This window comes from Dendrobates tinctorius, unplaced genomic scaffold (assembly GCF_039654945.1).
Source record: "Dendrobates tinctorius isolate UK_male_01 unplaced genomic scaffold, ASM3965494v1 ptg000021l, whole genome shotgun sequence".
Taxonomy (NCBI): Eukaryota; Metazoa; Chordata; class Amphibia; order Anura; family Dendrobatidae; genus Dendrobates; species Dendrobates tinctorius.
Window position 1 is genome coordinate 41953691 of NW_027361689.1, and position 21946 is coordinate 41975636.

Genomic DNA, 21946 nt, shown 5'->3' on the forward strand with positions numbered 1-21946 from the left:
CATTCCTCTCGTCGTTCCTATCCGAAGTGGGACAGGAAAAACACTGACGGATGGTAGGGGGAGGATCCTTTTGAACTCTTGTGGTTTCCTGTCCCACTGCGGATGAGAAGGATGTCCTCCAATGTGCTGTCAGGTGGTGACCTGGAAAAACATGTTTTTGTTTGATAAGACAGCACGGTGGCTCAGTGGTTAGCAATGCAGCCTTGCAGCGCTGGGGTCCTGGGTTCAAATTCCACCAAGGACAACATCTGCAAGGAGTTTGTATGTTCTACTCGTGTTTGCGTGGGATTCCTCTGGTTTCCTCACACATTCCAAAGACATACTGATAAGGATTCTAGATTGTGAGCACCAAAGGAGACAGTGATTATAATGTATGTAAAGCGTTGTGGAATTAATGGCAATATATAAATGAGTAAAATAAATAAAAAAATAAGACCAAGGTTGAACTTTTTGGCCATAATTCCAAAAGGTATGTTTGGCACAAAGTCAACAATGCATATCACCAGAAGAACACCATACCCAAAGTGAAGCATGGTGGAGACAACTGGAACTTTAGTCAAAATGAAGGGAATTATGAATATTTCCAAATATTAGGGTCTCTGTCCGCTTGACAGAGACCCTAAACAACCTCCAAATCAACAAAACAATGGCTTTGCCAGAAGATCGAAGTTTTGGAATGGCCCAGCCAGAAACCTTATGAAAATCTGTGGGTGACCTATAGAGGGCACTGTACACAGGAGATGCGCTCGCAATCTGACAGATTTGGAGCCACTGCTAGGAAGAGTGAGAAAAGATTGCCAATTCTAGATGTTCTAAGCTGATAGACTCCTACCCGAAAAGACAATGCTGTCATCAACTCAAAGGGTACTTAAACAAATTATTGGGTTAAGAGTGTGCAGAATTATGGATTTGTTCAGGTTATGGGCAACATTAATGGTGGACAAAGTTCTGAAATGATTCTTGCTATGATTTTTTTTTTAACAACTCCAGGCTATGTGGGTGGAGATTCAGCAGGAGGAAAAGGGGACTGCCAATCGGGCTAGGTGGGTGGAGATTCAGCAAAAGTAAAGAGCGACTGCCAATCAGGCTAGGTAGAAACAAATAAAGCAGCAGGGATGAGTGACAAGGAGAAGGGGTCAATCAGTCTACATAGGCAGAGATTGAACAGCAGGGAGGAAGCAGTCAACCAAGCTACATGGGTAGACGATCATCAGTAGCAGGGAGTAGGAACACTCAGGCGTTGTCAAGCAAGCTAGATGGGTGGAGAATCAGCAGCAGCAAGGAGAAGGAACACTGAGGCACTGACAACCAATCTACACAGGTGGAGATTCAGGTGCAGCAGGGATGAGGAACCATGTGGAGTTGTCAATCAAGCTAGGTGGGTAGAGATTCGCTGCAGAAATGAAGAGGATAAGGAAGATCTAGCAATCAGGGTAGGTGAACAGTGATGGCGCTTAAACTCAGAAAAGTTGTATATAGCCATTCTGAAACTGGATTTTTACAGTAAGTACACTAGTCTCGGATCAATTTTAGCAAGGATTTTCTCGGTACTTCCATCCTGATAAAATAGTAACATTTATTAATTCAAATAAAAAACATAAAAGAAACCTGATGCGTTTCTGGCACAAAAAAGTGCTCTTAGTTATAGCATAGCGAACAGGTGAGACTGGAACATACGGCAGTGACCGACAACCAACAGAATGTTAAACTCAGTTAATAAATCTAAGTCATTTCTGTAGTTCATTCCGTTAGGAAACTTGGTATTCAGATGTAAGATCCAGTATGCTTCTCTTACTGCCACGTTTGGGACATGACACCTTTCCATCCCAAAAAACTCAAAATGGGACAAAAAACTGTTGGGAACAGAGACCAAACAGTGATTTGCCCCATTTTGCGTTCCAGGATCGGTCAATGTTTCTTATATACAGTATGTCCATGTTTATTTTCTGTTCACTATCCTATGACCAAGGGCACTTTTCTGTGCTAGAAATGCATCAGGTTTCTTATACTTTTTTATTTGAATTAATAAACGTTACCATTTTATCAGGATGGAAGTGCTGAGCTCATCCTTCCAGCTTTTCTCCATGTGGCTGTATTCACCAGCTGGATCGGCACCCTCCGTGATGATAAAACCACCCTGCTAATCTCCCGGCTACGTCTGCAGCTCCCGGGGCTCCCCCTCCTTCAGATGAAAGGCATTATAGATGGCTCCCTCACTTACCTCCATTAGACTTGTTTTATCATAGTCCGTCCTGTGTATGTAGATGCACTGGCTCAGAACAGAGTACCACCGTTCTAGTTCATCTACTGTTAAATTGTTGCTTTTTTTGACCACATTGTCAAGAAATCTCTACAAGAAAAAGAAAGTAAAAACAAAACGTATAGGTTACAAAAAAAAAAAAAAAAAGCCCCGCGCTTTATGCAAAACAAAAACATTAAACAGTAGCCACGTAATGGACGACGCATTTCTTCTTTCATTATTCCATAATGAACCCTGTGCCATCATATAGTGCCAGCATGGAGGCAAATGGTTAATGGACCGTACATGTTCATTACGTCATAGCATGTCAAAGCACTCTGCCCGTCATAACTGGAGACGTAGCGCAGATGCCAAGTGGACAAGGTGTGTATTAGCTCCTAAGGGGGCACTTACCTCGAGTCTCTTGTGATCAACAAGCAGTGGTGGCTCCGGGTCCAGCACTTCCTCGGGGGGCTGATCATTCAGTGGTATTGTGTCCTCCGCGTCCGCTGTAATAATGCCTAAAAGAGTTAAAAAAAAAGTCTGCTAAGCTACAACTTTTATTGAAAGTAAGACAAAAACAAAACAAATCTAATCCAAAAAGTTTATAATTTTGGATCCGTCATATCCGTTCCCAAAGATTTCAATAGGAACGGAGTAATTCTTCACTTCACCAGTGGTGGCACTGTAGGGGGATTAACATGTAATTTCAGATTCCTCTGCGGGATACGGCTGATCAACATTTTAATGCTGCAGATAATTTTCATTTTTTAACTTTTTATTTTTTTTCCTGCCCTTCTTACAAGTCATTTTTTTCCCCTGCCCATGTAGCCATAGGAAGACTTGTTTTTTTTGTGCACCAGTTGTAGTTTGGTATGGCGCCAATCATTATACCAAATAAAGTACTGAAAAAAGGAATTAAAATTCCAAAATAGTGAAAATCACGATATTTTGCACTTTTTTTGTTTCAATTTTATAGCATTTATTGTGCAGTAAAAATGACACAGCAACACGATTTTCCAAGAGCCATTTCAGGGAACATAAAACAGGATTTTTAGTTGCTTACCGTAAAATCTGTTTCTCTGAGCCTTCATTGGGGGGACACAGAAACCATGGGTGTATGCTGCTGCCACTAGGAGGCTGACACTATGCAGAAAAAAAGTTAGCTCCTCCTCCGCAGTGTACACCCCACCGACAGGAAGTAGGATGTTCAGTTAGTGAGAAAGCAGTAGGAGAAGCAATCTGTAAACGAGATAAAAACCACAGAAAACACAAATCCAAACTGTAACAATATTATACAGTAACCGAGCTGTTCAACTTGGGAGGGTGCTGTGTCCCCAAATGAAGGCTCAGAGAAACAGATTTTACGTTAAGCAACTAAAAATCCTGTTTTCTCTATCGCTTCATTGGGGGACACAGAAACCATGGGACGTCCCAAAGCAGTCCTCAAGGGGCGGGAACAGCAAATAACCTGCGAGGTCTTTTTTACCCCGATCAGCACTTGCTGAAGCTAGGCATGGGCTTTGAAAACCTTATGGACCTGTGGATGACACACCATCGCACTGCAAAGGTGCCCGGCCAAGGCCCCAAGAGTACCGTCAGGAGGACACACACTGTTCGGGCAGAGTGCGTCGTACTCAAGGAACGCAGTCCTTCCTGAGCCGGCAACCCTACTAATGCCGACCAGTTTCCTGGAACAGAACTTTAACATGAAGGCCAGAGGAACTCTACACTTCAAGCCTGAGCTTGAGAAGTACTGTGCCGTGGCCAAGTAGCCTGATGAGAGGGCGTCACGAAGGAAAAGTCCGAGGCGGATGAAGGAAAGGGAATTCAGAATGATGGATAGTGGACCGTTGAGCCACAGGAAGTGTACCACAGCTGCTACAGACTCTGTAAGACCCCAGGAGTGGTTGAGAATCTGAAAGAGAAAGATACCAACTAAAAAGGGAAATGAACCCGTTCGTTGCCGAAGCAGACATCGCCAAAGCCGTCAAGAATCAGGACCTGGATAAGAGCTTCATTGAACAAGGAAAAAAATCATGCGATTCACAGAAGGTAAACGTTGAACGAAGAGATTTCTTTCCTGAAAAAAACAAAGATGGACTCAAACCTAGATCCCCAAATGTCATGCTGAGGAAGAAGTACTGAAGAACAACGAGGCGGAGCCTGAGGAAGGGGAGCGTTTGTCCTTCCTGTGAGCTCTTAATAATTTAGCCTATTTGAGCCACACGGAAGGAACGGAAAGTTGGTGAGGGACCTCGTTGGGCATAATTTCGCTCGTGAAACAGAAAGCCAAATGGATCCGTAGATGGGAACGATTAGGCGAAAATCCATGTCTCCCTACAAGAAAAATTATTGGACAGTAAGGACGGTCAAAACTTCCGACCGGTCTCCAGAAGGAATGCTCTGAGCAAGCTAGGCCACGCGTCTATAGAACTTCGCAACACGAGTGGGGGCTAAGGCAGGACACGCTATAGCGGCGGGTGCTTTGAAGATTGACCCTGCAAACTACTGTGTGACTTCGACGTTGGTATCCTTGAGGGATGAACGTCTGGGCGAGGAAAGACCGTAGCGGAGAACTTGGAACCGGAGGGTCCGTAGCCGCAGAAGTTGTCTAATATGTGAAGCGCTCAGTAGAAAAAAGGATATACCGAGGCACCCCCTTTGTTTGGAAGTGGCTGAAGTCCATTCCATGAGAATATGACAAGTCCTGAGAGCTGGCTCTGAGAACCTGCTAAAGAACCGAACACTGAAAAACATACTGAATGGAACCTGGGGATGACCTGGATCTCATCGCTGCGATGTAGGCACAGGTTGGCTATGAATAGACAACTGATTGCTCAATAGGCAGGTAGACTGAAGACTACTGGATGACCCTTCAGACTGAGATCAAGAGGAAGATAAACCCAACATACATGGATGAGGGTGAATATGGGAAAAAATAGTCTAGCTGGACTTATAAAAGTGAATAGTCGAGCAAGGAAAGTCCATGGCAAAACATGAAGTATGTCAACTTAAAGAAAGTTGGCTCTAGGTAGATCAGATAGACCCCAGAAAGACAACTAGGCTGATGAAAGGAAGGCCAATCCTCATGACGATGTAAACTGCCGAATCCATCCCGAACCCTCTGGAGTAGGGAGGGGATTGCAGTGTGTAGAACTGCGTGCCTAAGGCTAGTTTCACACTAGCGTTTATTCGACGCAGCGCACGGTGCCGCTAAGCCCCGCCCCCTGCCGGCTCCCTGCCCGCCCCATACGGTCATCGCCGTCTACTATCGCACATGGACGCTTGCGATCTGCGCACCCTATCTTTAGCATAGGGTGCGCATATCGTGCGCTGGCCGTGCTCTAGTTGGATTTTGGCGTGCGCTGCGCACTTTTGAAGGTGCGCCGTGCGCACCAAAATGCAACATGCTGCGTTCGGCGCGCACGGGTGCACCTTCAAAAGTGCGCAGCGCACGCCAAAATCCTACTAGCGCACGATCTGCGCACCCTATGCCAAAGATAGGGTGCGCAGATCGCAAGCATCCATTTGACAGTAGAACAGTAGGCCTGGAATCAGAGGGAGACTAAACTCAACTCTCTGTTGTGCGACAGGGTTCCAACTACTGGATCTGCGAGTTGTGGTCAGCTTCCACTGAGCCACAGCAGAAAACTGTCGGGTCACACAAACTTGACTTCTATCCATCTGGAAATCCGGCCCAAACACTGCAGACGTGAAGGGACAGAAGCAGCTCATTATTCTGCTTAGAGTAGTGTGATGCCAGCGTCCAGAGGGAGGCTGCAGGAAAATGAATGACGAGTGCTTATGAGCAGGAGATATGGAAGCATTTGCTATGCCGAGTCTCCCGCATCATTATGTGTCGAGTCCTGCATCGCCGAGAATCAAGGTACAGATCTGCGATAGCAGAAACCACAACCGCCGTGTGACAAAATCAGATCTCCAAGGCAAACGTGCAAGTGAAAACTTCTGCCAGGCAAACGCCATACGGCAAGTTTTATTATGTCCAATATACGTGGGCGGATGTAGAGTGGATCTGTCACAAAAGACAGCCGCAAGGGGTAACTATTACACCATCGACGGCATGGCTCTTGTGTGCTATGACACCGGACGTACTTTTCCACTAGAGACTGAGCGGCAGAACCTTACTATTACACCAGTGAATGGACGGCTGTAGGTTACATTGCACTAGGGCTGCACGGCTCTAGAGTACTACCGGCTGTAAGTCACTAGAACACCAGTGACTACACGACGCCCAGGTATTACGTTAGCGACTGTACGTCTTTGGAGCACTGTTGCGTTGGGGAACGCACGTTTCCAGAGCACCCTTACGCCAGTGACTGCCCGGTCATATTGCTACTAATGATTGTGCGGCTGAGGAGTACTTATTACACTAATGACTGCCATGCCTGCATGCGAGACTGCACGCTATAGCGCAATTCCCATCAGTCTCCATAGGAAGGGTGGATTCAATGCCCGATCACTGGACCTGCGGATAGTGTGGCCCTGCTTGATTTTACTATACGTGGAATATACTCCGCACCATACCTGTTTAGGTCGAGCTGAGATGGGCAGGAAAAGGCTGGTCCTGCCAGGTGAAGGCACTAACAGGTCCCATGCTGGGAGCAAACGACCGCCCCTTAAGCAGTGCCGGAAGGTCGGGGGACTGAGAAAATGGGGGCAGCCTGAGGGGAGCAGGGCAGAAAAACGCGCGCTTTCACTGGGAGGCCGAGGGCGGAGGAATGGGCGGAATTAACCGCACTGTTAGAAGGCCCAAGATGGCGCTGTCCGAAGACAATAGGCAGGCTAGGGGGAGTGGGCGGGGCTGTGCGCCGTCTCAGGGGCGCATAACAGAGGGAGAGAGCGGTGGGCGGGCCCGAAACGGGCGGGAGAGAAGCCCGCCCGAGGATGAAAGCGGGGGGCGTGGCCGCGACGCCAAACTAGGCCCAAGTTGGGGCCTGGAGTAAATGCGGCGGCCGCCGGGAACGTGGGGCGGCACGGAAGCGTCGCTGTACCGCCGCGGCGAACGCTCTCGACATGGATCCCTGCATGAAGCCCAGCTGCAGAGATGAATAAGATAGGCACAGCCGGGGGAAGAAGCCCTTAGTAAGGAAAGGCGCGGGGAGAGGATGGGGGGAGCCAGCATGGAGGCCTTACACCTAAAGGGAGGCTGCCACAGGGAGCTGAATACTGATCCGTGATTCCTCACCCTTTTCTGAAGAGGGAACCTGGGGAAAGAGAGGTACCTCATCGTCCAGGTGAAGTAAAGACGTCCGTGAATTTTCGTTGGACGTCCGCGCCTCCTGCAAACCGACAGGCTCTGGTGGGCAAGTGGGTGGGAGACGGGGGACCAGGACCATTCTGGATTGCCTGACACACATCCGTGTTAGGGGCTCTTGGTCCTGCTGAGGAGAGCTATGAGGATACTGGGTGGCAGTACACGCCGTACTCATAGTCTCTTTGTGGGAGTACAGATGTGACTATTCACTCTGTATCCCTCCGGAAAACCTAAAAGGTAACAACGCACACCGAGGTAGATAAGGGTCTAATGAAAGACCCATGTCCACCGCCTACTGACACTAAGCTGAACTGAACATCCTACTTCCTGTTGGTGGGGTGTACACTGCGGAGGAGGAGCTAACTTTTTTTTCTGCATAGTGTCAGCCTCCTAGTGGCAGCAGCATATACACATGGTTTCTGTGTCCCACAATGAAGCGATAGAGAAAACATTTTGATCGTTTTGTATTGCATTGCTTAAGGGGAGATGCAAGAAGTAGAGAAGAGAAAAAAAAAAAAAAAAGAAAAAAAAAAGCAAATCTGTTTCTCCTCCCAATCTCTAGATTTTTGGATGGCCAAAAAAAAAAAAGGAAGTGACTTGAACGTTTACTACTTTTTTTTAAGTCTCCCTGCAAAACTTCTCCACAGGCTTGGCTTCACATTTGCTATGGGTGGCCTTCAGTGAAACCTTGAATAACATGGCAACTCATCGGCACAGTGTAATCCTGATGGTAGGGAGCGGTGGCCACCTGAACAGGCGCAGCGATATATAAGTGGATAAACAGCAGTGATCGGCTTCAGCTCTGATCACTGCCTTTAGAGACAGGAGACGGCTGTCGAGTAATGTCGTTACCTGTCCGTTAAAACATGGATTTTGTGTACTCACCGTAAAATCCTTTTCTCCAAGCAACTCATGGTCCTGTGTTCCCTAATGAGGCGAAGGAGAACGTGGGTTCAACACCTTAATCCACGCCGTACTCACACCATGAAGTAATATGTCTTGAGGAGGGACAGTGTTAAAATTCTTCAATTTGTGATTGACCAGAAAAATCTTTGCCCCAGTGATTACCCCAATATGGTCAGAGACCACTACACGTGACAGAGGTTATCAGCTCGTCTTACAAGCAGCTCTCTTGTGGACTACGGACTTAGTGCTCTTTGAGGAGACACAGACTCGCGCATATTTCTTGGAGCAGATAAACCTGGTCCGGAGGCCCCGGGGCTCGATTCTTGAAGCCCCATCTATATAAACACCAGCAGTCTCGCGCTCTTCCCACGCAGCAGCATGTGCCATCTATAAATACGAGCTCCTGTCTATACGACAGCAATAATTATGGTGTCGCCAGGCAGCCGGCTCCTGATATTTGATATTTTAAGATGATGTTTGACTAAGGATCCAGAAGTGGTTGCGCTTTTGATTAAGCAGCTGCTCAACATTTAGAAACCGGCCCGATTCCTCAGGCATAACCTTACCAGGCGGTACCGAGCTTCCTCCGTCTTCCAGGATGTTTGATCAGCTATTTCCGATGAGACCGGCTTCTAAAGCTTTCCTGAATTGGGGGCATCCTAAAAGCGGAGCTTCGAGCATTTACTAAACAGACGCTTTGTGCACGGGAGAGGTTTACTGGCTGAATCCCAACACTTCTCAATATATTACAGACTGGAGGAATATTACAGCCAAAATGGGAGTAAAATAAAAAAATATACAAATAAAAAGGGATGGGAGGTTTGCAGACACAATAGAAAAGAAAAATAAAGAAAAATAAAAAGTAATTTTGTTTTTTAGATATTAAAACTTACCCATTATAACTTTTCAGAATTACTAATCCTTTATGTGCACATGAGTAATAATACTATCCGACTATTATGCGACTGTTCCCATGTATCAGTTCTCTGTCTGCTAATGGGGGAAGGCTAAGTGCTAGGATGTATCTCAGACACAGCACGCAGACATGAAGAATTCCTGCTGCCCAGAAGTTGCAGCATGCAGGACACACTACAGCAGTACTGAGCAGTGCAACTGTGAATCCAGCATTTGGGCGAGATATAACACTTATTAGAAAGCAACAGCATGGAGGAAAATATACAGAGTGCTGTACTCGTGAATCCAGCACTGGGGTGAGAATCATTTACTAGCAAGCTGTGGCATGGTCTAGATGTGACTCCTCCTGCTCTTTTTTTTTTTTTTTTTTTACTTTTCTCACTCTGCTCTCCCCTTCTTCTCAGACTTTACTGTTCAGCTGTAACGCGATACCTCTGTGAGCTTCCAGTACATCATCATTTAATCTGTTTGGTTAAAAATTAATTATTTCTAGAGTGAATGATAAAGTTGAGGGGAGGAGGTTTGAAGTGGCTCATAAGTGGGTGGGGGGGTTGTTGGGGGGGGGGGGGGGGGAGGCAGATTTCTCCGATAAGAAAGTTTCTTCTAGTCACTTGTACTATTGATTTATGGAAAGTCACAGGGACCATTTAACTAAAACGGATTATATAGTTTGGATATTGTCATTCAGACCCAAAAATCACCTGGGTGATTAAAAACAGGTGAGGGAAACGTGCAGAATGGAGTCACGGCCCACTGTAGGCACTTCCAATCACTTTTTGTTACAGAGAAAAGATGATGGGAGCTGCTGTATGACACATCAGAAATAAATGGGTTACCATTGATTTAAGCCTTCTATGCTATTCTACAATGGGTAAGGAAAATATTCAGACCCCTGTAAATTTTTCACTCTGCTTCATTGCAGCCATTTGGTAAATTCAAAAAAGTTCATTTTTTTTTCTCATTAATGTACACTCTGCACCCCTTCTAATGCAGAAACTCCTACAAAGTAGCAGAAAGGCTAGAAGTTAAAAATGGACAAAAGAGTAAAAAAAAAAATTAAAAAAAACAAACCTCAACCCACAGCATTAAATCGTAAGACTTAACCTTAAAGGGTTTAGAACACACTCACCTTCTTGTACATCTAATACTTCCACACTGCCCATCTCTTTCTGAAGGTTGTCGGCCTCTGCCGTTTGCTGCGGCACGGCATCATCTCCTGCACTACAGCAATTCACTAGTTCATTGTGAGGGGCTCCAGGTTCAGAGTCTTTGTCTGTGGTTTCGAGGTTATCGGATTTAACATTTCCGTTCTGAATATCGGATACTGGTGTGCTTTCTATACTGTCCATTGATGCACAGCCATTTACATAGTCTGCGGTAAGCGGAGGATCCTTGCAAGGGACTGTTCTCTCCGTCGGCGCTACGTTATTATTGACCAACATGGATTCGTTGGAGCTGTCCTCCTCCGTTGACACAAAGCTGCTGCCCTTCTCGAGGGTCCCATTCTGGTGGTCCACCTCTCCGTCCATGATATCACAGGAGGACTCGTCATTGGTCACAGAGTGGTCTCCGGTCTCATCCCCGTTCTCCTCAAGGCAATCTCCGTTCTCCAAGGGATCCTCATTCTCGTCGTCATCGTCTTGGAACTTGGATTCATCGTCCTCCTTTTTTAAGTAGGTAGGTTTTTTCTTCCTAATTATCCCTCTGCCCCACTGCGAGCTTCGGCGGTGCCTCTTCCGAATGGGAACTGTTATTGAAAAGCAAACAAAACAAATGTCAATTATCACATTTATGTGAAATGATCAAAACAAACAAAAATGATGTGATAGACATCAACAGATGAGGCGCCTTCATTTCCCCGCAGCTGGGACAGCAGCCCAGGCGTAGTCCTCTTCAAGAGCTGACACACAAACGGAGCTTTAGGCAGACGGGCTTACTTAATAAATCCCAGGGACAATGCAAATGTCTGAAATTAGCTGCAGGCTTTTTTTTTTTTTAAGCCTAACAGTAGATGGTGCAGAAGCAGCCAGACATTGCACCGGAGAGCTGCAAACACGTCAAGAAATTACAGGATAGTCACCGAAAGATGAGACGTTTTATATCTAATCATATGGGCAGGAAACTCTAAGGTCCCATGGGCCACCATGCTCGGCTGCGGTCCCATGGACCAGAAATGGAGCTCACACGTCGTCACGGAGCAGTTGGGAGCCCCATTTTTGGGTTCAGTGAGGATCTCAACCACTTGTAAACCTATTCTCCACCAACTCTCCAACAACAAAAGATGGTGGTCTGCCATGATACAGTCGGGCTGTTGTGGGTTACAGTTTTTACATTCCCATCCTCGCACTGCAGACACCATATTACTGCTTATAACCTCGCTGATGTTGCTGTGATCACAGGATCTCATTAATTAGCAAGTTCCCGCTACAGAGGTTACTTTAGCCATATCTGTCTAATCGGCAGAGATCCTCATGATCTGGTTTGCCAATTATCAATCAGTTCACAGAAAGTCTGCAAAAAACAGGTACTTTTTTCTGCCTTCACCTAAAACGTATCCTACAGTCACGTCCAGAGCTGCAGTCACTATTCTGCTGTTTAAACATGTCATATTCTCCAGTCACATCCAAAGCTTAGGTCACTATTCTGCTGTTCAAACATGACATATTCTCCAGTCACATCCAAAGCTTAGGTCACTATTCTGGTGTCCTAACATGTCATATCCTCTAGTCACATCCAAAGGCGAGGTCACTATTCTGGTGTTCTAACATGTCATATCCTCCAGTCACATCCAAAGCTGAAGTCACTATTCTGGTGTTCTAACAGGTCATATCCTCCAGTCACATCCAAAGCCGAGGTCACTATTCTGGTGTTCTAACATGTCATTCTGCAGTCACATCTAAAGCCGAGGTCACTATTCTGGTGTTCCAACATGTGATATCCTCCAGTCACATCCAAAGCCGAGGTCACTATTCTGGTGTTCTAACAGGTCATATCCTCCAGTCACATCCAGAGCTACAGCCACTATCCTGTTACATCAGGTCTTATTCTCTAGACCAGGGGTGGGTAATTTATTTTCCTGAGGGGCTACAGGAGAGACTGAATGTTGTGGAGGCTGAACCAATAAGCTGAAATTAATTCTGCTCAATATTAATACAGACATATTGTAATTATTTTAATTGTATCACTTAATATTGAGCAGATTTAAGAATGCTGACATCCCCCTAAATACCATATGAGCTCCCACACAGCCCCCTATAAACAATGTGATCCCCCCACATAGCTCCTATATAAAGCATGAGACCCCACAGCCTGCCACTGCTCTGCTGTTACCTAATGTATTGTACTCCAGTTACACCCAGAGCTGCAGTCACCGTTCTGCTCTTACCTAATGTATTATACTCCTGTTACAGCCAGAGCTGCAGTCACTGTTCAGATCTTACCTAATGTTTTGTACTCCAGTTACACCCAGAGCTGCAGTCACTTTTCTGATGTTACCTAATGTATTGTACGCAAGTTACACCCACAGCTGCTGTCACTGTTCTGCTCTTACCTAATGTACTCCTGTTACACCCAGAGCTGCAGTCACTGTTCTGCTTTTACGTAATGTATTTTAGTCCAGTTACACCCAGACCTGCTTTCACTGTTCTGCTGTTATCTAATGTATTGTACACAAGTTACACCCAGAGCTGCAGTCACTGTTCTGCTGTTACCTAATATATTGTACTCCAGTTACACCCAGAGCTGCAGTCACCGTTCTTACCTAATGTATTATACTCCTGTTACAGCCAGAGCTGCTGTCACTGTTCAGATCTTACCTAATGTACTGTACTCCAGTTACACCCAGAGCTGCAGTCACTGTTCTGCTGTTACTTAATGTATTGTACTCCAGTATATGTACAGGACTGTGCCTGTGGAGCGACGCAGCAGTGATGCCTTTAACAGCTGTAATGTGCCTGTACAATAAGCGATGCGGCCGTGTTGCCGCAACGACTAAGCAACTGTCGCTGATTGGTCGCAGCAGTTAGGCTGCGACCAATCAGCGAGGCGGGATTTCCATTACAGACAGACAGAATTAGACAATTATATAGTAGATGAGCAGCCACATAACCTCCCATACATAGCATGGGCCCCACATAGCCTATTATATACATCGTGAGGACCCACATAGCCTTCTATATACATCATGAGGTCCCACATAGCCTACTATATACATCATGAGATCCTACATAGCCTACTATATACATAATGAGGCCCCACATAGCCTCCTATATAGATCATGAGGCCCCACATAGCCTCCTATATAGATCATGAGGTCCCACATAGCCTACTATATACATCATGAGACCCCACATAGCCTCCAATATACATCATGAGGCCCCACATAGCCTCCTACATACATCATGAGGCCCCACATAGCCTCCTATATACATCATGAGACCCCACATAGCTTAGTATATACAGCATGAGCCCCAAATAGCCTACTATATACAGCATGAGGCCCCACATAGCCTCCTATATACATCATGATGCCCCACATAGCTTACTATATACAGCAGGAGCCCCACATAGCCTAATATATACAGCATGAGGCCTCACATAGCCTACTATATACATCTTGAGGTCCTACATAGCCTACTATATACATCATGAGGCCCCACATAGCCTCCAACAAACATCATGAGGCCCCACATAGCCTACTATATACATCTTGAGGTCCCACATAGCCTACTATATACATCATGAGGCCCCACATAACCTCCTATATACATCATGAGGCCCCACATAGCCTACTATATACAGCATGAGCCCCACAAAGCCTCCTACATACATCATGAGGCCCCTCATAGCCTACTATATACATCTTGAGGTCCTACATAGCCTACTATATACATCTTGAGGTCCCACATAGCCTACTACATACATTATGAGGCCCCACATAGCCTCCAACAAACATCATGAGGCCCCACATAGCCTACTATATACATCTTGAGGTCCCACATAGCCTACTATATACATAATGAGGCCCCACATAGCCTCCTATATACATCATGAGGCCCCACATAGCCTCCTATATACATCATGAGGCCCCACATAGCCTCCTATATACATCATGAGGTCCCACATAGCCTACTATATACATCATGAGACCCCACATAGCCTCCTATATACATCATGAGGCCCCACATAGCCTCCTACATACATCATGAGGCCCCACATAGCCTCCTATATACATCATGAGACCCCACATAGCTTAGTATATACAGCATGAGCCCCAAATAGCCTACTATATACAGCATGAGGCCCCACATAGCCTCCTATATACATCATGATGCCCCACATAGCTTACTATATACAGCAGGAGCCCCACATAGCCTAATATATACAGCATGAGGCCCCACATAGCCTCCTACATACATCATGATGCCACACATAGCCTACTATATACAGCATGAGCCCCACAAAGCCTCCTACATACATCATGAGGCCCCTCTTATCCTACTATATACATCTTGAGGTCCTACATAACCTACTATATACATCATGAGGCCCCACATAGCCTACTATATACATCTTGAGGTCCCACATAGCCTACTACATACATTATGAGGCCCCACATAGCCTCCAACAAACATCATGAGGCCCCACATAGCCTACTATATACATCTTGAGGTCCCACATAGCCTACTATATACATCATGAGGCCCCACATAACCTCCTATATACATCATGAGGCCCCACATAGCCTACTATATACAGCATGAGCCCCACAAAGCCTCCTACATACATCATGAGGCCCCTCATAGCCTACTATATACATCTTGAGGTCCTACATAGCCTACTATATACATCATGAGGCCCCACATAGCCTCCTACATACATCATGAGGCCCCACATAGCCTACTATATACATCTTGAGGTCCCACATAGCCTACTACATACATTATGAGGCCCCACATAGCCTCCAACAAACATCATGAGGCCCCACATAGCCTACTATATACATCTTGAGGTCCCACATAGCCTACTATATACATCATGAGGCCCCACATAACCTCCTATATACATCATGAGGCCCCACATAACCTCCTATATACATCATGAGGCCCCACATAGCCTCCTACATACATCATGAGGCCCCACATAGCCTGCTATATACATCTTGAGGTCCCACATAGCCTACTATATACATCATGAGGCCCCACATAACCTCCTATATACATCATGAGGCCCCACATAGCCTCCTACATACATCATGAGGCCCCACATAGCCTGCTATATACATCTTGAGGTCCCACATAGCCTACTATATACATCATGAGGCCCCACATAACCTCGTATATACATCATGAGGCCCCACATAACCTACTATACACAGCATGAGCCTCCACATAGCCTACCAAATACAGCATGACCTACCAAATACAGCATAAGCCTCCACATAGCCTGCTACAGTATAGGCCCCCACATATCTAATATGCATGATCCCCACATAGCCTAATATATACAATATGAGCTCCCACATAGCCTCCTACATACAGCGTGTGCCCCACAGACTCCCATATACAACATAAGCCCTATATAGCCTCTAATACAGTAACATCGCTTCCTATATACAGTAAGAGCCCCCACATAGCCCGATATACAGCATGACCCCACATGGCCTTTAATAATCAGCCTGAGCCCCAAATAGCCTCCTATATACAGTATGAGACCCGACATAGCCTGATATACAGCATGATCCCCACATAGCATTTTATACACAGCATGAGTCCCACATCACCTCCTATATACAATATGAGCCCCCAACACAACCTCCTATATACAGTATGAGCCACACACAGCTTCATATACAGCATGATCCCCACATAGCCTCTTATATACAACACGAGCCCCACATCGCCTCCCATATAAAGCATGAGGCCCCACACAGCTTCCTATACACAGCGTGTGCCTCACACAGCCTCCCATATACAACATGAGCCCCACATTGTCGCTTATGAACAGCATAAGCCACACATTGCCTCCTATACACAGTATAAGCAGCCATATAACCTAACAAACATGAGCCTCCACATAGCCTTTTATATAGTGTGAGCCCCGTATATACACAGTATGGGCCTCCACACAACCTCCTTGATACAACATGAGCCCCAAACAGTCTCCTAAATACAGCATAAGCCCCACATAGCCTTCTTTATACAGTATGAGCCATCACATAGCCTCCTATATACAGTATGGCCCTCCAATAGCCCCCTTTATACAGTATAAGCCCCCACATAGCTTCCTGTATACAGTATGAGCCACCACATAGCTTCATATATACAGTATGAGTCACCACATAGCTTCCTATATACAGTATGAGCCACCATATAGCTTCATATATACAGTATGAGCCCCCATATAGCCTCATACAGTATGAGCCCTCACATAGTCTCATATATACAGTATGAGCCTCACATAGCCTCCTATATACAAACATCCCATGCACATAAAAACAAGTACTCCCATTGCTCCTGTTCCCGCGGCATTCTGCCTCGCCGAGATGTACTGACTCTCCACCGTGCACAGCTGAAACGATGAAATGACATCATTGAGACGGTTTTCTGATATGCCAATTGGTGGAAGGTGGAGCCGGAGGCCCTGTCCTCCACCAATGTATTCATTGCTGTCTGCATCCTGAGGACGTGGATAGCGATGATGGCTGGTGGCGGCAGCAGACAGATAGTGGGCGAGGGCATGGTGCGGCCCATGGGCCACTGTTTCAACCCTTCAGATTTCTGGGTCCGTGGGATGGACTGGAACAGCTGAACGTGGCCGGTGGTCTGCATTTTGCCCAGCTCTGCACTAGTCACTTCCAGAGCTGCAATAGATATTCAGGTATTATCTTCTAGCCACATCCAGAGCTGCAAGAAACATCTATACACAACTTAACAGTACACCACTAAATAACCTTTTAATTCTATTTTTTTTGTGCTATTCTTGGGCTTGCTTTGCCCACAAAAATTTAAGGATGTCGGTGATTCCCCCCCCAAAAAAAATATATAAGTCATTTGGCAAGGCTGCATCTGATAATAGAATAAATGGATGGCAGAGCAGACTACGTCCATTTACATCGCTCCCCAAGCTTCTCTCCTTGACTCTTTGTTTTATTCCCAACACTGAAATAAGTGATGCCCCCAACCAGCACTGGGCTCCGCTCTGCAGGGGCCCGCCAGGTCGTTATACCTGTGGTTGTACATGAATCAATATTTACTAGAATGGAGGAGACACTTATGAAGCCCAGACCCTGGTATCCCTGCATTATAACGGTCCTGATACGTTACAGGGCAGCGCTAATAATGTTATTACGCATCAGGGCAGGCTGACATTCTTCAGTGTGCTGCTCACAGAGGATACAAAGACTTCATCGATCCAAGAAAAAGAAAAGAAAAAATAAACCATCAAAGTGATCAGCTGGTATCACACTGACATGACCGGGTCCATTTACTGACCGCCTGCCGATGCCGCGGCTCCGCTAACAAGCTCGATTGCTGGGTTAATGCGCAATTCTCTCCTTCTGAGCCGTCATCATTAGTACATGGTGCTAACATTTATTTATTTATTTTTATTTAGTGAATGCAAAGAGTAAACAATTTATCAGGAGATATCAACAAGACGATACCGCTTCTATAATTACTTCTTCGTCTGCACCCCGGTACGTGGTTCATTCACGGAGCCACCGCTGATTAGAAAGGGAAATAAAAATAAAGTACAGCGACACAGAAGTAAATAAGCGGGCGTTCAGGAAAATGGGCGATCGGAATATCGTGGGCACCACCTGCTGGTCATGGGGGGAAACGCAAGTAGATAAAGTTCTCGGATAATGATCCAGCTTCATTTGCGTACTTTTGTTTTTAACCATGATTGCCGTTTCCTAAAGGAGTTAAAACTATTATGAAAAGATGCAAAAGTGACAAAAAAAAGTAAAAAATCTGGGATGCGTTGTATTTCTATCAATTCCACCATTTTGAGGCACATATAATGAATAGAAAGATTTTTTTTCTTTAATACTTTTTTTATGGATTTATTTTGATATTTTTGAACATTATATTTAAAGGGGTATTATCAAGTTTGGAAGTTATGCCCTATCTGTGCCCTAACTATGGGATAAGGGATATAAAGTCTAGATTGTTTTGGCCGCCACCCATTTCAATAGCCCTGGCTCTGAAGAGCTCCGCGTGAATGCGTTGCTGTCGATCATTCCTATGGGAGAGCCGCCGATTGCTGCACTCGGTGATCTCCGATGGTGCCATAAAAATGAATCCATCTCTCCGATTCACTTCAGTGGGGGTCTGGGCAGACAGGATGTTCGCTATTACGATGGATTCGGCGTCCAAACTTTTTAATTTTTTGCACCAGATGTATCCATGAGACCAAGATGCTGGGCAATACTGTAAAACGGTGGAAACCCACCCCAAAAAAGGAAATTATTTTTTTTTATCTGCAGTTGGCGCTGGCACATGCACAAGACTGGCACGGTATAGTGGCACGCACCAGCATCTATGGCTCGGCCTCCAGGGAATTGCTGACAATGTTTTACAATGCTCACGGCTCCTCATCTAATATATAAAGCTCAAGTGTGTGTATATTTGTATGTCCGGGATTGGCATCTGCACTGTCGCTGCTACAGCCACAAAATTTGGCACAGTCACCGTCTGGACCCCGAGAGTGTCCTAGGCTATGTATTGAGGCGAAATTTTAACCCCGCACGTTCCAATTCACCAAACAATTTTGCCCTTATCTACATAATGGGGAAAAAGTGTGTATCAAGCCCCGCCCCTCCTTATGATGTCATAATGGTTGCCATGGCGACACTGATGTCATCATAGGTTGCAAGCCCCACCGCTCATTATGATGTCATAAAGGTTGACTATGGGATGGAGGATGTGTGATGGGTATATGGACACGGGACTATGGGATGGCGGATATGTATGATGTATATATATGGGCATGGGACTATGGGATGGAGGATATGTATGACGGGTATATGGGCATGGGACTATGGGATGGCGGATATGTAAGATGGGTATATGGGCATGGGACTATGGGATGGAGGATATGTATGATTGGTATATGGGCATGGGACTATGAGATGAAGTAAGTGTGATGGGTATATGGGCACTGGACTATGGGATGGAGAATATGTATGATGGGTATATGGGCACTCGACTATGGGATGGCGAATATGTATGATGGGTATATGGGCATGGGACTATGGGATGGAGGATGTGTGATGGGTATATGGGCACGGGACTATGGGATGGAGGATAGAGTCATATGTTAAAGTTTGGGCACCCCTATTAATGTTAACCTTTTTTTTTTATAACAATTTTGGTTTTTGCAACAGCTGTTTCAGTTTCATACATCTAATAACTGATGGACTCAGGTTATATTTCTGGATTCAGGTTATATTTCTGGATTCAAATGAGGTTTATTGTACTAACAGAAAATATGCAATCTGCATTTAAACAAAATTTGAACGGTGCAAAAGTATGGTCACCTCAACATAAAAGTGACATTAATATTTCGTAGATCCTCTTTTTGCAAAAATAACAGCCTCTAGTCGCTTCCTTGTAGCTATTAATGTGTTCCTGGATCCTGGATGAAGGTATTTGTGACCATTCCTGTTTACAAAACAATTCCAGTTCAGTTAAGTTTGATGGTCGCCGAGCATGGACAGCCCGCTTCAAATCATCCTACAGATGTTCAATGATATTCAGGTCTGGGGACTGGGATGGCCATTCCAGAACATTGTAATTGTTCCTCTGCATGAATGCCTGAGTAGATTTGGAGCGGTGTTTTGGATCATTGTCTTGCTGAAATATCCATCCCCTGCGTAACTTCAACTTTGTCACTGATTCTTGCACATTATTATCAAGAATCTGCTGATATTGAGTTGAATCCATGCGACCCTCAACTTTAACAAGATTCCCGATCCCGGCATTGGCAACACAGCCCCAAAGCATGATGGAACCTCCACCAAATTTTACTGTGGGTAGCAAGTGTTTTTCTTGGAATGCTGTGTTTTTTAGCCTCCATGCAGAACGCCTTTTTATATGACCAAACAACTCAATCTTTGTTTCATCAGTCCACAGGACCTTCTTCCAAAATGTAACTGGCTTGTCCAAATGTGCTTTTGCATACCTCAGGCGACTCTGTTTGTGGCGTGCTTGCAGAAACGGCTTCTGTCGCATCACTCTCCCATACATAGAATCATAGAATCGTAGAGTTGGAAGGGACCTCCTGGGCCATCTGGTCCAACCCCCTGCTCAAAGCAGGATTCGCTAAATCATCCCAGTCAGATGTCTGTCCAGCCTCTGTTTGAAGACTTCCATTGAAGGAGAACTCACCACTTCTCGTGGCAGCCTGTTCCACTCATTGATCACTCTAACTGTCAAAAAGTTTTTTCTAATATCTAATCTGTGTCTCCTCCCATTCAGTTTCATCCCATTGCTTCTAGTCTTTCCTTGTGCAAATGAGAATAAAGTTGAGCCTTCTACAGCTTCTCCTTGTGCAAAGTGCGCTATATTGTTGACCGATGCACAGTGACACCATCTGCAGCAAGATGATGCTGCAGGTCTTTGGAGGTGGTCTGTGGATTGTCCTTGACTGTTCTCACCATTCTTCTTCTCTGCCTTTCTGATATTTTTCTTGGCCTGCCACTTCTGGGCTTAACAAGAACTGTACCTGTGTTCTTCCATTTTCTTACTATGTTCCTCACAGTGGAAACTGACAGGTTAAATATCTGAGACAACTTTTTGTGTCCTTCCCCTGAAAAGCTATGTTGAATAATCTTTGTTTTCAGATCATTTGAGGGTTGTTTTGAGGAGCCCATGATGCCACTCTTCATAGCAGAATCAAATAGGAGAACTACTTGCAAGTGGCCACCTTAAATACCTTTTCTCATGATTTGATACACCTGGCTATGAGTTCAAAGCTCAATGAGGTTACAAAACCAATTTAGTGCTTCAGGAAATCAGTAAAAAGTAGTTAGGAGTGTTCAAATCAAGAAAATGATAAGGGTGCCCATACTTTTGCACCGGTCAAATTTTGTTTAACTGCAGATTGCACATTTTCTGTTAGTACAATAAACCTCATTTGAATCCAGAAATATAACTGAGTCCATCAGTTATTAGATATATGAAACTGAAATAGCTGTTGCAAAAACCAAAATTGTTACAAAGAAAAAAGGTTAACATTAATAAGGGTGCCCAAACTTTAACATATGACTGTATGTATGATGGGTATATGGGCATGGGACTATGGGATGGAGGATGTGTGATGGGTATATGGGCACGGGACTATGGGATGGAGGATGTGTGATGGGTATATGGGCACTCGACTATGGGATGGAGGATATATATGATGGGTATATGGGCATGGGACTATGGGATGGAGGATAATTATAATTTGCTATAACTAACCACAGTTAGTTACTATGCCTGGGCAGCGCCGGGCTCTTCAGCTAGTTATAAATAATGGAGAAGATTAACACCGAGTATTCTAATTAAACACGGGAACTGATGCCGTCGTTACAGAGAGACATAGAACCGGACCAGCAGCGCCCG

At 45.2% G+C, this 21946-nt stretch overlaps 1 protein-coding gene across 3 annotated transcripts in view; it reads right to left on the bottom strand.

Annotated features, from left to right (window-relative positions):
* ATAD2B (ATPase family AAA domain containing 2B) overlaps positions 1 to 21946 on the bottom strand; it is a 190857-nt gene that overhangs the window by 15267 nt on the left and 153644 nt on the right. For all 3 annotated transcript variants that reach the window (XM_073568304.1, XM_073568305.1, XM_073568303.1), the window contains exons 25-27: positions 10468 to 11085; positions 2654 to 2760; positions 2222 to 2350 (exon numbers count right to left, since the gene is read on the bottom strand). In XM_073568304.1, the coding sequence (XP_073424405.1) occupies positions 2222 to 2350; positions 2654 to 2760; positions 10468 to 11085 (854 nt within the window). The remainder of the gene's footprint in view (positions 1 to 2221; positions 2351 to 2653; positions 2761 to 10467; positions 11086 to 21946) is intronic.